The 17,277-nt window shown below is 39.6% G+C and overlaps 2 protein-coding genes across 7 annotated transcripts in view; one reads left to right on the top strand and one right to left on the bottom strand.

Annotated features, from left to right (window-relative positions):
* Window positions 1-17,277, bottom strand: part of LOC133538627 (tetratricopeptide repeat protein 39B-like) — a 63,428-nt gene that overhangs the window by 26,789 nt on the left and 19,362 nt on the right. Inside the window, exon 2 of one of the 3 annotated variants that reach the window (XM_061880280.1) lies at window positions 11,163-11,294. The exons of the other annotated variants lie outside the window; for them this stretch is intronic. The gene's annotated coding sequence lies outside the window, so the exon portion shown is untranslated. The remainder of the gene's footprint in view (window positions 1-11,162; window positions 11,295-17,277) is intronic. 3 annotated transcript variants of the gene reach the window in all.
* snapc3 (small nuclear RNA activating complex, polypeptide 3) overlaps window positions 1-17,277 on the top strand; it is a 37,132-nt gene that overhangs the window by 4,196 nt on the left and 15,659 nt on the right. For all 4 annotated transcript variants that reach the window (XR_009803064.1, XR_009803065.1, XM_061880289.1 and 1 more), the window contains exons 2-7: window positions 3,994-4,077; window positions 4,152-4,230; window positions 4,308-4,412; window positions 7,346-7,495; window positions 7,567-7,649; window positions 13,225-13,383. Coding sequence is in view for 2 of the 4 variants with exons in the window: in XM_061880289.1 (XP_061736273.1) it covers window positions 3,994-4,077; window positions 4,152-4,230; window positions 4,308-4,412; window positions 7,346-7,495; window positions 7,567-7,649; window positions 13,225-13,383 (660 nt within the window). In the remaining 2 variants the exon portion in view is untranslated. The remainder of the gene's footprint in view (window positions 1-3,993; window positions 4,078-4,151; window positions 4,231-4,307; window positions 4,413-7,345; window positions 7,496-7,566; window positions 7,650-13,224; window positions 13,384-17,277) is intronic.

Below are 17,277 nucleotides of genomic sequence, written 5' to 3'. Positions count from 1 at the left end.
ACCACTAGGCCACTGAGCATGTAAAACTAATGTCATTAAAATTTTTGTGGCATATTGTTACATATATTGTAGACATTGTGAGACACTTAGGTCAGTGACCACGATGTGTACTTAGCAGGGAAGACCAGACTTCCCTCTCCCCAGCCACTCCGTCTAGCTCTTCCCGGGGGATCCCGAGGCGTTCCCAGGCCAGCCGGGACACATAGTCTTCCCAACGTGTCCTGGGTCTTCCCTCTGGCCTCCCACCGGTTGGACGTGCCCTAAACACCTCCCTAGGGAGGCGTTCGGGTGGCATCCTGACCGGATGATGCATAACGTATAATGTACAACATACAACAAATGTGCTACTTTAGAACCTCAGTAATGTGGTCCAATAGTATTTACAAAATAATTACAGCCTAACATAAATTACTTCCCATACTTAAAAAGTATAACAGACCAAATTAAAAGGAAGCTATCACACTTAGTGCACTCAGGAAATTGTCAGAACCCCCGTCCCAAAAAATAGTAGTTTGAAATGACACTACATCTGACTCTTAGCAAAATTGTAGTTTGAATAATGTTATTCTTTTTAGAGCAGCTACAAATTGAAATGATATCAATCCATCTTCTTCCCCTTATCCGAGGTCTTGTCGCGGGGGCAGCAGCCTAAGTTAAAGTTAAATGACCAATGATTGTCACACACATACTGGTGTGTCCTCTGCATTTGCTGATTTAACCCCCAATTCCAACCCTTGATGCTGAGCGCCAAGCAGGGAGGTAATGGGACCCATTTTTATAGTCTTTGGTATGACTTGGCCGGGGTTTGAACTCACAACCTACCAATCTCAGGCCGGACACTCTAACCATTAGGCCACTGAGCAGGTAAAATTAATGTACCCAGAGTTCTGACAGGTATGTCACATACTGTATCTTGTAGACATTGTGAGACACTTAGGTCAGTGACCACGATGTGTACTTAGCAGAGAGGCCCAGACTTCCCTCTCCCCAGCCACTTCGTCTAGCTCTTCCCGGGGGATCACGAGGCGTTCCCAGGCCAGCCGGGAGACATAGTCTTCCCAACGTGTCCTGGGTCTTCCCCGTGGCCTCCTACTGGTTGGACCTGCCCTAAACACCTTCCTAGAGAGGCGTTCGGGTGGCATCCTGACCAGATGCCCGAACCACCTCATCTGGCTCCTCTCCATGTGGAGGAGCAGCGGCTTTACTTTGAGTTCCTCCCGGATGGCAGAGCTTCTCACCCTATCTCTAAGGGAGAGACCCGCCACACGGCGGAGGAAACTCAATTTGGCCGCTTGTACCCGTGATTTTGTCGTTTCCGTCAAAACCCAAAGTTCATGACCATAGGTGAGGATGGGAGCCTAGATCGACTGATAATTTGAGAGCTTTGCCTTCCGGCTCAGCTCCTTCTTCACCACAACGGATCGCCACAGCGTACGCATTACTGAAGACTCTGCACCGATCCGCCTGTCGATCTCACGATCCACTCTTCCCTCACTCGTGAACAAGACTCTGAGGTACTTGAACTCCTCCACTTGGGGAAAAATCTCTTCCCCAACTCGGAGATGACACTCCACCCTTTTACGGGCGAGAACTTCCTCTTAACTATACCTTTGAACAAAAATGTAGCATCGCGTGCAAATACATAATTACTCTCCAACATTAAGATTAATGGATTGTATTCTTAAAACTTCTGTTTTAAAGAAAATACTTCTGTAAACAAAAATGTAGTATTAAGTAAAACATTGAGAGGACTATAGTTTCAGTAAGTGGATAAATGCCGGCTTTTTCATTCTCACATCTTGGCGGTTTGCAGAGAGACTCCTGATCGTTCTACACTGTGCTTCTTTTCTCAGCATATATGGTGTTGGCGCCGTCTACAGAGAAACTACAAATGACCCATTTTTGTTGGTTTTGAGCAGGCTGCCTCCTTGATAATCAGTCTGACACGTGCGCTAGCTGCACACAAGAGACGCCAGCAGAAATAGTTTTCAACCGCTCAGTATTGGACCTCAGTTTTGAAATGATAAGAAAGTACAAAGCGTTTAAGTGAAGTTGTTTAGTTATATTGATTTGAGTTTGTTGGTTCACTTTGACATAGCATACACTTGCAACACATATTTCATTAGTTGCTTATTCAAACACTCACCCACTGCAACCTGGCCTTTTTCAAGCAAAACGACTAATGTAAGTAATACCGCAGCGCGTTGAGAATTCCGTTCCGAGGCGTCTTTTAGGCTTATATTTGAAAGAAAGCCGAGACAACAAATGGTATCATAATACACACCTTGTGTAAATGATTCCACCACAGTACGCTGTTTTTTTAGCTGGAGTTTGTTTGTTTGTACAGTCTTGTTCGCCTCGTAAAGAGTTGCATTTCTCATACTTGGCTGGAGGCTTTTGTTTCAGATGCAGGAATAAGTTTGTTGTGCTGTTGCCTTTTTTTTTTTTTAAAGAAACTTTGCAGCCTGCAATCATTTGTTCCACGCCTGTTGTCGCAAAACCAAACCATTGACAATCCTTTTCTTTTTTTTGCAACAAATCTCTTGCTCTAGTTAGCCTTACTATTAGCCATTAGCACGGTGTATGACTCCAGAAGGAAAAAAGCGGATGGCGGAAGCCCATGAGCTCCTGTGGGCAAAAAGGATGCCTGAGCAAGAGGAGAAGAAAAATACATTTGTCAATTTTTTTAAATCATCTGCAACAAAACAATTCAAATGTAACGATCAAATGGATGTATCACCCAGTTCTAATATAGCCTGTCAAACATGATGCAGCCACAGTCGCATGGCAGATACATCAAAGCTTGTCATTACCATAGTCGGGTAGTAAAGCGCTACATTTACTGCGTTACATCTACTTGAGTAACTTTTGGGATAAATTGTACTTCTAAGAGTAGTTTTAATGCAACATACTTTTACTTGAGTATATTTATATAGAAGAAACGCTACCTTTACTCCGCTCCATTTATCTACATTCAGCTCTCTACTCGCTACTGATTTTTATCGATCTGTTAATGCACACTTTGTTTGTTTTGATTTGTCAGACAGACTTTCAAAGTAGGATCTATCACATGCCTGCGTTTCACCAATCAAATGCAGTCTGGTGACCTTTGACTCCGTTTCACCAATCAAATGCAGTCACTGGTGATGTGAGCCAGGCGGTCACATGATTAACTCAACACTTTTAAAAAAAATAAACCTTTATTTATAAATTTCAACATTTACAAACAGTTGAAAATAATAATCAAAGTACAAAAACAGTACAAAGCAGTATAAAAACCGTACAAAACAGCGCCAGGGGGTTGTAAATTCAAAGTAACTAAAATAGAATGCAAAAAAAATATATTTAAAATAAAGAAAGTGCAAAGCCATATGCTCACTCAGTTTCAGTAAATAACTTAAATTTGGAACACAGCGTCATCGTTTTCACAGCTTTTTGGTTGTTAGAGGTAGAGTGTTTTAATGTAGAGTTTTAAATCTTTTTTAAACGCACAAAAAAAAGGTCAAAAACTTACATTTATGAATATAAAACTTAGCCAATAGTATCATGAGCTTGCAAAGGTAAAATTCATTTTCAAATTTTTTTTCAATACAGTGTAAAACCACATATCTATTTAATATATATTATTGTTTTAGTTGCTTAAGAGATATTCCTGGCTCTGAATTTGTTCATTGCTATTTTTATGTTTTTGTGCATTATCAATCAATCAATCAATGTTTACTTATATAGCCCTAAATCACTAGTGTCTCAAAGGGCTTGTTGCCGTCATCATTAAACAAACAGGTTACTCATCAGTTACTCGGTACTTAAGTAGTTTTTTCCCAACATACTTTTTAGTTTTACTCAAGTAAATATTTGGGTGACTACTCCTTACTTTTACTTGAGTAATACATCTCTAAAGTAACAGTACTCTTACTTGAGTACAATTTCTGGCTACTCTACCCACCTCTGGACCCTACACACTTTGATTTGTTGTTTTGGTTCTTGCCCAAGCACAGCGGCACTGAATTGCTATCCCGAAGACCAGCGCCCTGACCCCGAAGTCGTACCTGAAGACTCCACGCTGAAAACCCTCATGTATGACCATTTCTAAGCTCATTTGTTTTTTGAGGGCTGGCAATCTTGAAACATCTTTGATTTGTCTTGGAAAGTGAAAGGAAGAAGTATCAAGACCACAAATTGTCCCTTAAAATCTCCAAGAACAGACACGAGCTCTATGCAGATGAGCAGGTAAATTGACTAACTTTTTATTTGTACTGAACAGAATTAAGCTGGAAAATGCTTCACCGATTTTTGCCTTTTACCAGGAGCGATCGTCCGTCGCATGGGAACCAGAGGCGTTAGAAAATCTGGTCTCCGAAGGAGACGTCATTCTGACCATCAACGTCTACTACCCAGCTATTTTTGAAAAAGTAAGCAAAAAGTTTTTTTTAAAACTCAAAAGACAAGTCCACGACCACGAAGCTGATAGCTATAGAAGATGTTTGCTAAGGAATGTGGTCCTTATTTTCAAGTGATTCTCAACTACTTAGTCCATTTCTGAGGATAATTCCAATTCTTGCAGTAAAAAACGTTTAATATTTTGTAACAAGAACAATCCGTGTTGGTCTAAGGAACCAGGTGTTTGGTTGTACACGTTTGGGTTCAAATTGTATAAAGGACTATTCGTATCAAAATGTTCAGCATCACAGTCTGTTTTCAACTGGTCCTAAAAACGCAAACTATTAATACAGTACAATAAGGAAGTGTCAATATTTGTGTCTACACTCTAGTATTCATGTTAGAACAATACACAAGCCTGCAGCTAGGTGGAAATGGTGCTCAATCGAAGTAGGAGTAGTAAAACACATACTTTTGAATTCACTCTAACTACAGTAGGGATTGAGGAAAGACATGTTGGGTTTTATGTCATTCTACTTCTCTCTGTAACAGCCTATCTCTGTAAAATGATTTTTTTTTGTACTGCAATAAAGTACAGATCCCACCTTAACATTAAGCAATAGTTAAGAGTAGCAATATCAAGTTGAAAATATGAGCAGTAGAAAAAGGGCTCGGTCACTGCAGCCACTAAATATGAGCAGAATCAACTCCTATTTTAGATTTCTTGTGCATCTGGTAGAGTGATGGCAAATTGCATCGAAGTTGAATGTATTCATATAAACACAAAGGCTGAGACATACAGTACGTTTGAAAGAATTAGTAAAGGTTATAATGCTCAAACTAAAGTACAACAATTTGAAATGTCTTGGGCTACAAGGCTTTTTTTTAAACTTATTTTCTGGATAGACAATATGTTCATGGAAAGTAAATATGCACTTTCATCCCTTCTGATAAGCTGCAATAGTGTTGCAAATTTTGCACAAAGCAAGCAAGCTCTTTTGGAAAAGGAATGACTTTGATAAAGCCGAAAAGTGACTAATGTTTGCAGCTTTAAAACATTCACAATGTTACTGTGTTTGCTTCATAAAAATGCACAACCCAGTAAAAACTGAGACAAAGCAGTCTTGTTTAAATGTTACTGGTGATATACTTAACATGGACATTGGTTTTAGCTGTCAGATTCTATCAGCTCATTTTATTCATATACTTTGGTTATAAAGTGCTTGCATAACAAATATAACTCACATGGTGCGTTTTACAAATAAATATCAAGTTCTTAATAGTACTCCAATTCAGAGGGGTTGCAGGAAATTTCTATCCGGGGGGAGAGGGGACAGAGCTGCCTGCTTGTTGTGGAGTGATGATTCATGTTTCCAAACGTCACCTTGTTAGATATACAAACCCCGTTTCCATATGAGTTGGGAAATTGTGTTGGATGTAAATATAAACGGAATACAATGTTACTGCCCAAAGCATGGGTAACTTACACATCTTGGAAGGCACCATTAATGCTGAAAGGTCCATACAGGTTTTGGAGCAACATATGTTGTCATCCAAGCAACGTTATCATGGACGCCCCTGCTTATTTCAGCAAGACAAGTGTTACAACTGCGTGGCTTCGTAAAAAAAAGAGTGTGGGTACTTTCCTGGCCCGCCTGCAGTCCAGACCTGTCTCCCATTGAAAATGTCTGGTGCATTATGAAGCATAAAATACAACAGCAGAGACCCCGGACTGTTGAAGGACTGAAGCTCTACATAAAACAAGAATGGGAAAGAATTCCACTTTCAAAGCTTCAACAATTAGTTTCCTCAGTTCCCAAACGTTTATTGAGTGTTGTTAAAAGAAAAGGTGATGTAACACAGTGGTGAACATGCCCTTTCCCAACTACTTTGGCACGTGTTGCAGCCATGAAATTCTAAGTTATTATTTGCAAAAAAAAAAATAAAGTTTGAGTTTGAACATCAAATATGTTGTCTTTGTAGTGCATTCAACTGAATATGGCTTGAAAATGATTTGCAAATCATTGTATTCCGTTTATATTTACATCTAACACAATTTCCCAACTCATATGGAAACGGGGTTTGTATATCTATCTATCTATCTATATATATATAGATAGATAGATAGATAGATAGATTGATTTACATCTATATATAGATGTAAATCTATCTATCTATACATCCATCCATTTTCTACCGCTTATTCCCTTTGGGGTCGCGGGGGGCACTGGTGCCTATCCCAGCTGCATTCAGGCGGAAGGCGGCGTACACCCTGGACAAGTTGTCACCTCATCGCAGGGCCAACACAGATAGACAGACAACATTAACACTCACATTCACACACTAGGGACCATTTAGTGTTGCCAATGAATCAACCTGTCCCCAAGTGCAATATGTGTGTATGTGTATACTGTATATATATATATATATATATATACATATATATATATGTGTGTACACACACACACTATTTATATAGAGAGATATCTATATATGTATATAGAAATTTATGTTTCTAGATAGATAGATATGTGTGTGTGTGTATATATACATATATATATATATGATAGATGGATAGATGAACGGGACAAACGGTAGAAAATATATATATGTATATATATATTTTTTGTATAATATTTGTGTATATATGTGCGTAAATTTACGGATATGCATATAAATACCGGTATATATGTATATGCATGATATATATATATGTGTGTGTATATATATATGTGTGTGTATATATATATATATATATATATATATATATATATATATATATATATATATATATATATATATACATATGTATAATATGTATATATATGTATGTATTGGTAATGTTTATCCATATATGAGTGTGTATATGTGTATATATATGTGTGTGTATATATACTGTATGTGTGTGTGTGTATATATATGTACACGTGTATATATGAATACCCTCTTCTCCCCTTCCTTGCAGTTTGTCTATGTCAGACCCCACGTGACGCTACTGGTGCTAGGATCCCAAAGCCTGGTAGAGCTCAGGGACGCCATCTGTTGCGCCAGCGACTTGCAGGTGTGCGGCGAGTTCAGCAACACGCCCGAAATGGCGCAGGACTTCATCAGCAAAGTGAGTGCAGTGTGCAGCCCGCCTTCCCTAAGCTGTGATTTTTGTAACATAGAGACTGTGTTTTGTTTCAGGACCACTACAAGTCGGCCTTCTTTTTCTTTGAAGGAGTGTTTTACAACGACATGCGATATCCTGAGTGTTGTGATATCAGCAGGTGAGTTTAAATGCAATTTGTTTTGATCCAGCCCGGAAAAACGCACCGTTTAATGAGTTAAGTGTCTTTGAATAATTATTCAGTTTTGGATTGTATAAGTATGCGCTGTGATACGCAGTAAAATACTTATTCGTTGTTAAATGAGGCAATTACATAGAGCCAAAGCCACTGTTCTCCAAAGGGAAATGTTCTCTTATAGTTTCATGTAAGTTTCAATAATTGCGGCCAAACATTTACTAAATAATCTCACATTAAGTACAGCAGAGGCAAATACCATATTTTTCGGATTATAAGTCGCTCCGGAGTATAAGTCGCACCTGCCGGAAATGCATAATAAAAAAAGGAAAAAAACATATATAAGTCGCACTGGAGTATAAGTCGCATTTTTGGGGAAAATGTATTGGATAAAACCTAACACCAAGAATAGACATTTGAAAGGCAATTTAAAATAAATAAAGAATAGTGAACAACAGGCTGAATAAGTGTAGGTTATATGAGGCATAAATAAGCAACTGCTATGTTAACCTAACATATTATGGTAAGAGTCATTCAAATAACTATAACATATAGAACATGCTACTAGTTTACCAAACTGTCACTCCTAATTGCTAAATCCGAAGAAATCTTATACCTCTAGTCTCTTATGTGAATGAGATAAATAATATAACTTTAATATTTTACGGTAATGTGTTAATAATTTCACACTAAAGTTGCTCCTAAGTATAAGTTGCACCCCAGGCCAAACTATGAAAAAAAAAAAAGGAATTGTAGTCCAGAAAATACGGTATTTAGGTCATAAGACTGCTCTTAATACAGTATCCCCACACTAAACCACCAGAGGAACATGTATAACACTGATATTGAAAGGGTCTATTTTATTTTTAAAAAGTGCATTTTTTTAATGATGATCTACCATGAATAAGACTATGTTTACACTGCAGGCCAAAGAGGCCCAAATCATATATTTTTTTTTAGATTCTATTTTTTTCCAGCTGACTGTTTACACTGCAAGTAAAATGTGATTTTTATCACAACTGCAGTGTAAACACGCACAGACCCCAATGTGGTCTCAACGTCACTTGCATGCACACTTCGATAAAGTGAAAACAAAGGAAGTTGACCGGAAGAAGGCGCTATTATAACAAAATAAAATAAATGTTGCAACACCCTAAAAATTAGTGTTTCTTTACGTGAGAGTTATATATTGTTTGAAAGGATGTACAGTGGGGCAAAAAAGTATTTTGTCAGCCAGCGATTGTGCAAATTCTCCCACTTCAAATGATGACAGAGGTCTGTCATTTTCATCATAGGTACACTTCAACTGTGAGAGACAGAATGTGGAAAAAAAATCCAGGAATTCACATTTTAGGAATTTTAAAGAATTTATTAGTAAATTATGGTGGAAAATAAGTATTTGGTCAACCATTCAACTCAGTATTCTTCTTCCTCCAAACACGACGAGTTGAGTTTAAACCAAAAATTTATTTTTTGGTTTCATCTGACCACATGACATTTTCCCAATCCTCTGCTGTATCATCCATGTATCCATTTTGGTATACATGGATGATACTCGTCGTGTTTGGAGGAAGAGGAATACTGAGTTGCATGCCAAGAACACCATACCTACTGTGAAGCATGGGGGTGGAAACATCATGCTTTGGGGCTGTTTTTCTGCTAAGGGGACAGGACGATTGATCCGTGTTAAGGAAAGAATGAATGGGGCCATGTATCGTGAGATTTGGAGCCAAAACCTCCTTCCATCAGTGAGAGCTTTGAATGGTTGACCAAATACTTATTTTCCACCATCATTTACAAATAAATTCTTTAAAATTCCTACAATGTAAATTCCTGGATTTTTCTTTCACATTCTGTCCCTCACAGTTGAAGTGTACCTATGATGAAAATGACAGACCTCTGTCATCATTTGAAGTGGGAGAACTTGCACAATCGCTGGCTGACTAAATACTTTTTTGCCCCACTGTATATATAGTGTAATATATGTGGGAGGGTTGTAATCTTTTAATGGCTGTTAAGTACAGGAGTGTGGATCTACGTGAGCTTTATTTTTCAACTCTCATGTAAGCAAACGCGCCACAGCTTCAAGTCCTGTCTTTCAACAATCACTATTGTATTATATATTCATGTATTACATAAAGCCTACTATTTGCACACTACTGACAAGTGATGGACCGAAAATTTGGTTGTATTAAATAAAAACGGAAACCATCCATTTCCGCTGGCGACTGCATCTTTCCCGCGCACTTGAATTATGTCGCTCGCCCAGAGCTGATCAAATTCAGGTCACATTGCGTTTCGACTGAAGTCACATTTGAAAAGATCAGATTCTAATCGGATTTAGAACTACCTCCTGATGTGGCCTGAATCTGATGCCAAAAGATCAGATTCAAAAGCACTTTGGAGTGTTTAGACTGGCAAAAAAATGCGATCTGTGGCAGTTGAGGGCAAAACAATGACATTTAGTGTGCAGTGTAAACAGGGCCTCTGACTATGTTTACACTGCAGGCCAAAGTGGCCACAATCGGAATTTTTCGTAATCTCATTTTTTTCCAGCTGACCGTTTTTAGACAGTAAGTAAAATGTGATCTTTATCAGACTCCAGTACGTAGGCGCACAGGCCCCAATGTGGCCTTGACATCACTTGCATAAACGCTGCGATAATGTAAAAAACAAAGGAAGGTGACCAGATTCCGTGAATGAAATAGTACTACTACTACTACTACTACTACTACTACTACTACTACTACTACTACTACTACTACAAAATAAAATAAAAGTCGGCACACCTTAAGAATGAGTGTTTGTCTACGTGAAAACAAATTAAATTAATGTAAAGTATGAATGGATATATTAAGTAGTGTAATATATTTGGGAGGGTTGTTATCTTTTTATGGTTGTTGAGTACAGGAGCCATGGACGGATATTTTTGTAACTCTTACAAAAAGAGCTTACGATATGTTTTTAACATTTTAGCAAATATTCCGGTCCTTCAACGATCGCTATTTCTTCAGAACCAAAATATATGTTTATACTTAACAGGCCAAAAGTTTGGACACACCTTCTCATTCACTTAGTTTTCTTTATTTTCATGACTATTTACATTGTAGATTGTCACTGAAGGCATCAAAACTATGAATGAACACATGTGAAGTTATGTACTTAACAAAAAAAGGTGATTTAACTGAAAACATATGTTATATTCCAGTTTTTTCAAAATAGCCACCCTCTGATCTGATTACTGTTTTGCACACTCTTGGCATTCTGTCGTTGAGCTTCAAGAGGTAGTCACCTGAAAAGGCTTTTCACTTCAGAGGTGTCATAGTTTTGATGCCTTCAGTGACAATCTACAATGTAAATAGTCATGAAAATAAAGAAAACGCATTGAAATGAGAATGTGTCCAAACTTTTGGCCTGTACTGTATGAATCACAGCTTATTATTTTCGCATTAATGATTACTGATGAATATTTGACCACCATAAAAAGACTTTGCTCACCGAAACTGGATGTTGTGATGACGTATCCACGTAATGACGTAACTCGCCCAAAGATGATGAAAAAGTCACATTCGCATTTCCGTTTAGACTCCAATCGGATTCGGACTACCTCCTTCCTGATGTGGCCCAGATCTGGTGCAAAAAGATCACATTTGAAGCACTCTGGAGCGTTTAGACTGGCAAAACATCATTTGTTCTGTGTCTAATGGGGGCAAAATAAGTCAGATTGGGTGTGCAGTAAAAATGATGCCTGCGTGTCCCAAAAGCAGAAAGGTGAGATAAATGTAGGTTTTCATCAACAACAAAAAAGCAGGCTTTGCTACACTTATATAAGTACATACTAGAGCTCTACCAACTAACAGTCAATTACAGATGTGGGAGCAGTGAGTTTAATTATGTTGTTTTTCTTCAAAAAATTGGCTAACCTCACATGATGTTCTTAAAATGTGAGTGTAATGTTAGTGTTGCTAGTAAGTGTACCATCTGCCCCATGTTTAATGTTACGTATATCATCCATCCATCTTCTACCGCCTGTCCCGTTCGAGATCGTGGGGGGTGCTGGAGCTCGTATTATGTCAAAAATATAGAAAGTACACAGCAGTGCTTCTGGGACACTCGGATGAAGGCGTGGACAAACACAGCTCATTAGCATAAAAGATAAAGACATGTTCCTAGTAGGGCTTAAAGCAGTGGTTCTTAACCTTGTTGGAGGTACCGAACCCCACCAGTTTCATATCCGCATTCACTGAACCCTTCATTAGTGAAAAATATATTTATTTATTTTTTTCAAATTCAAGACAAAGTTATATGTTTGTGGTAACAGTTTACTATAGGGAACATATTCTATGTAACAAATACTTAATTTTGTCATAATCTGTGGTCTGGATTATGTTTTTTTTTTTTTTTGTTAGTTTTTGGACTCTTTTAGTTCCTGTTTGCACTCCCTTTTTTGTTTGGTTACCATGCCGACTTATGATTTTCACCTGCCTCTGGTGTTCGGACCGCGCACCTGTTTCTAATCAAGACCCTTATTTAAGCCTGTCTTTGCCAGTCAGTCGGCCTGGCGTCATTGCTTGTTTTCATGCGATACAACAGTTCGTGTTGCTCGATTCATGCCGTGTCCACGTAAGTCTTGTTTATTTCTTGCCACAGTTTCGTGTTTGTTCGAAGCCATAGTTTGTTTGTTTCATGCCACAGTTTTGTGTTTGTTCCACGCCATAGTTTATGTTTGTTTACCTCATGCCCTGCCAAGATTTTTAAGTTAATAAATATGTTCCTACCTGCAAGCCTTGTCCGGAATAGTCCATTTGCATCCCCGGAGAACAAACCTCGCAGTAAGCTGCGACCCCTCTGTCATGACAGAATGATCATAAGTCGGCATGGTAACCAAACAAAACAAGGGAGCGCAAACAGGAACTAAAAGAGTCCAAAAACTAACAAAACATAACAAACATAATCCAGACCACAGATCATGACCAATTTAGAGTTATTTGGACACTAGTGGAACATATTCTAAGTAATAAAAAATTTATTTAGAGTTATTTGGTTAGGGTCAGGGACAGGGTTAGAGGGTTAGGGTTATAATAAGGCCTTAATAATGATTAGTTAAGATCCAAAATGTTACTAATTTGCATGTTAATAAGCAACTAATTAATGGTGAATATGTTCCCCATACTTAAGTGTTATCTTGTTTTTTTTTACTAGTGCACAAAATGAACCGTGCATGAACATCATCTTGTTCAAACAACAAAACCAACACCGTGCATAAACTCACAACAAATGACACACATGCAAATCAGTCAGCTGTTGCCGCATCCGTAATACGCAGATAGGGAGAAGTTTGTATTTACACGATGAGTCGGGTGTGTTTTGATCCCCGCCGAACCCCTGAGGCCGACTCACCGAACCCCTAGGGTTCCATCGAACCCAAGTTAAGAACCACTGGCTGAAAGTGTCTAATTTCAAGCGGCAATGCTAGATTTGACAATAAACAACAATGGCCCCTGAAAAAAGACTTTGTGTGACGCATAGGCGCAGGTTGAGTCGTACGCTATCTTTGCAGGACGACGATCAAGTGGGCAAAGGACAACAACTTTCCGCCGTACCAAAAGGCCAAGATGGAGGACACAAAGTTTGTAGATCTGAAGGTTAAAGTGGGCTTCCCTTATCTCTACAATCACCAAGGGGACTGCGAGCATGTCGTCATCATCAGTGACGTCAGGTAAAACTCACATGCCGTATTTCTAGTTGGGATTCTAGCAGTCACAATTGTCATTCTTTCTATGGCTTTTTCAAAGTGTGACACACACGTCGTAACACATCTTTTGTGGAACATTTCAGGATTTGTCCCTCAATTCATTCTGAATGATATCTGACAGAGATGGGCACATTAATCGATAGTTAAATGGGAACTGCACTTTTTTGGGGGGTATTGTGCCTATCTTTCACAAGTATTATGAGAGACGAGAACACATGTATTTTTCTTTTTTTTTTATAGGATTTTAAAGGTTAATAATGCTTGCAAAATGCGGCTAATGAGTCACCACTGTAGCCTTCAAAGTCCTCTAAAACAACTTCAAAGCCCTCCCATCAGCCTGTTATGCAAGTCTATCCATCCATCCATTTCCTACCGCTTATTCCCTTTGGGGTCGCGGGGGGCGCTGGCGCCTATCTCAGCTACAATCGGGCGGAAAGCGGGGTACACCCTGGACAAGTCGCCACCTCATAACAGGGCCAACTCGGATAGACCGACAACATTCACACACTAGGGACCATTTAGTGTTGCCAATCAATCTATCCCCAGGTGCATGTCTTTGGAGGTGGGAGGGGCCTATCCGTAGGTGCATGTCTTTGGAGGTGGGAGGAAGCCGGAGTACCCGGAGGGAACCCACGCAGTCACGGGGAGAACATGCAAACTCCACACAGAAAGATCCCGAGCCTGGGATTGAACCCAGGACTACTCAGAACCTTCATATTGTGAGGCAGACGCACTAACCCCTCTTCCACCGTGAAGATATGCAAGTCTAATAAGTATAATATAGTAACACACACGTTCATAACAATATGTACAATATTTAACGTATTTTGATCGTTTTAAGCAATCCTGGAACTTATTTCCTCATCGCTTTTATTTACGTTTCTATAGCAGCACACTGACTTCTGGCAGCAAATGTGTTTGTACTTTCAGAAACAAACACAAATCTTTCCTAACCATGGCAAATTTGGTAAGAGACAACAAAGACGAGTATTTTTGGACACATGAAGATTCACAACTCTATCTTTCTAATATACGGAAGATGAACTGATGGTTATCGAAGCGAACACGAAGGAAGGCTAAAACGTCGGAGCAGACGGAAGTTTAGGTCGGTGTGACGTGACGCTGCAAAATGTAGAATTTGGAACCAAGCTATGTCGACATAAATGGAGTACTTACTCAAAATCAGCTGTAAATATCCCCGGCTAGCTGGACCAAACAGACAACTGTCCATCAAGTGAGTGACATTAATACCGATTGTGGTACATGCAGCACATCACCGTACAACTACAGTACATAGACTTTCGAGCTAGCTCTTTACAAACAAAGTATTAAAGGCCTACTGAAATACGATTTTTCTTATTTAAACGGGGATAGCAGCTCCGTTCTATGTGTCATACTTCATCATTTCGCGATATTGCCATATTTTTGCTGAAAGGATTTAGTAGAGAACATCCACGATAAAGTTCCCAATTTTGGTGCTGATAAAAAAGCCTTGCCTGTACCGGAAGTGGCAGATGATATGCGCGTGACGTCACAGGTTGTAGGGCTCCTCACATCCTCATATTGTTTACAATCATGGCCACCAGCAGCGAGAGCGATTCAGACCGAGAAAGCGACGATATCCCCATTAATTTGAGCGAGGATGAAAGATTCGTGGATGAGGAAAGGGAGAGTGAAGCAATAAGAGAAAAAATTAATAAAAATAATAAAGGACTAGAGGGCAGTGGGAGCAATTCAGATAGGGTAGATGCTGTGAGAGGCGCCGTGGGGGTTGGCAGGACCACTCGGCCAGGCCCAACCGCAACAAGGGATAGAGCCATACCGCTTTGAACCTGGCGGTGACGGTCAGGAGGACGCTGCTGATATTGATGCTAGAGTAGCACACGACATAGATCGCCTTCAGAATACAGAATGGTAAAATGTTATTTATTTTTCGAAATGATCGCTGCATAATACACTGTACTTTGTGTGTGTGGTCCAATCCAACTGTGTTCGCTTGACATCTCTGTTCCATAGTAAAGCTTGACTGTCATCTTTCGGGAATGTAAACAATGAAACACCAGCTGTGTTTGTGTTGCTAAAGCCGGCCGCAGTACACCGCTTCCCACCTACAGCTTTCTTCTTTGACGTCTCGATTGTTCATTGAACAAATTGCAAAAGATTAAACAACACAGATGTCCAGAATACTGTGGAATTTTGCGATGAAAACAGACGACTTAATAGCTGGGCACGAGGCTGGCACAAAATGTCCTCTACAATCTGTGACGCCATCATACCGAGACGTTTTCAGCAGGATTCTTTTGGTGCGAAATTTAAAATTGCACTTTAGTAAGTTAACCCGGCCGTATTGGCATGTGTTGCAATGTTAATATTTCATCATTGATATATAAACTATCAGACTGCGTGGTCGCTAGTAGTGGCTTTCAGTAGGACTTTAAATGTGCGCTAATAATTTACAGATACTGTATTGATTGTTCATGGTTTTCAGTCAGTACAGATTGGTGTCCTGTCGTGTCGTGTTGTGCATTACAAACTCAAAAGCCTTTCAGCTGATTATCCAAGAAGTTAACTTACGCTAATGTCGTAGCATGCCGCCGCAAGACTATGTTGCTATGCTAGCAAAACAGTTCCTCCATGTTCGCTCTTACGATCACAATGTCTCTACAGCTTGGTTATTATAAAATTAATGCATTTTTAAAGTGATTTAGAGGCAGAATGGATTGTTCCCATTAGCTGCATTGCTAGCCACCTAGAATGAGCCGATGACTACAAGTTGGAATGCATAATAACAAAAAACCTTTTGTGGTCTCGTCTCATAAGGAATGATGGGCAAAATTCCAAAAAAGTGCAGTTCCTCTTTAAGTATTCTGTTGATTCTATCCTACGTGATGCCAGTCTTGAATAGAGAAGTGAGGCATAGCTTTTTCTCCAAAAGCTTGGATGTGCTCTGTTAAAACGATCCAGGCACAGGCTTGTTCCTGGTTTTATGAAGTCCTGCGGCAATTGACGAGTGGCGGCGGGAGCAGGAATGCGAGACCTGGAAGCTCCTAGTCACAGATTCGCACGTGGATGTATAATTCAGTTGTCTTGCACAAGGTTTGGAAATAGTGGAGCATTTGGACAACTATATTCACGACTAAGCAGCTCTCTTTAGGAACCACTTTGCTTACCCTATGTAGCTAGAGGAAGGGCGAGAAAATGTGCCTCAAACATAGCACATTTCACTTCATTCTAACTTTCATGCCGTCGAAAACAGACACGTAAACACTTTGGAAACATCTTTGGAACTTAAAACATTAACACTCGCATGGATAACGACAGTAAAGGACCAGAAAGAAGTACTGCCATGATTGCACACGAATCGGCACGACAGGATATCGACATTGCTGCCTTTGCTAAAAGAAGGAGAGCAGATGAGGTAGAACTCTCCCCTCAGGCAGGTGACTACGGTCCATCCAGACCCACACCTCCCGCCACCTGAACAGTTTTTTCCCCTCGGCCATCAGACACATGAACAAGAACAAGATCTGATAGCTCACTTACAGCTCATCTTATTACTAGGGGTGGGCAAATTAATGCGTTAATTACGAGTTAACTCATCAATCTATTAACGCCGACAATTATTTTATCGCACATTTGCGTATGTTGTTTACATGCTTTTATTTTGTTAACACCTTTTCTTAACAAGATGGCGTCGCCCGGACGGGCTTCGGCATCGAGGGGCTCTTGGTAAAGATGGAACATTTGTCAAAAATACCGGACAATTCTGCAAATTTCATGGCTGGCTTACAGCGTGGTCACTCCGGGATCACTTACGACCGCCAGACAATTCTGGATGTGGATAGATCGGGCCGTTTT

Source organism: Nerophis ophidion, linkage group LG20, assembly GCF_033978795.1.
Source record: "Nerophis ophidion isolate RoL-2023_Sa linkage group LG20, RoL_Noph_v1.0, whole genome shotgun sequence".
Classification (NCBI taxonomy): Eukaryota; Metazoa; Chordata; class Actinopteri; order Syngnathiformes; family Syngnathidae; genus Nerophis; species Nerophis ophidion.
This window is presented reverse-complemented; position numbering and strand designations above follow the sequence as displayed.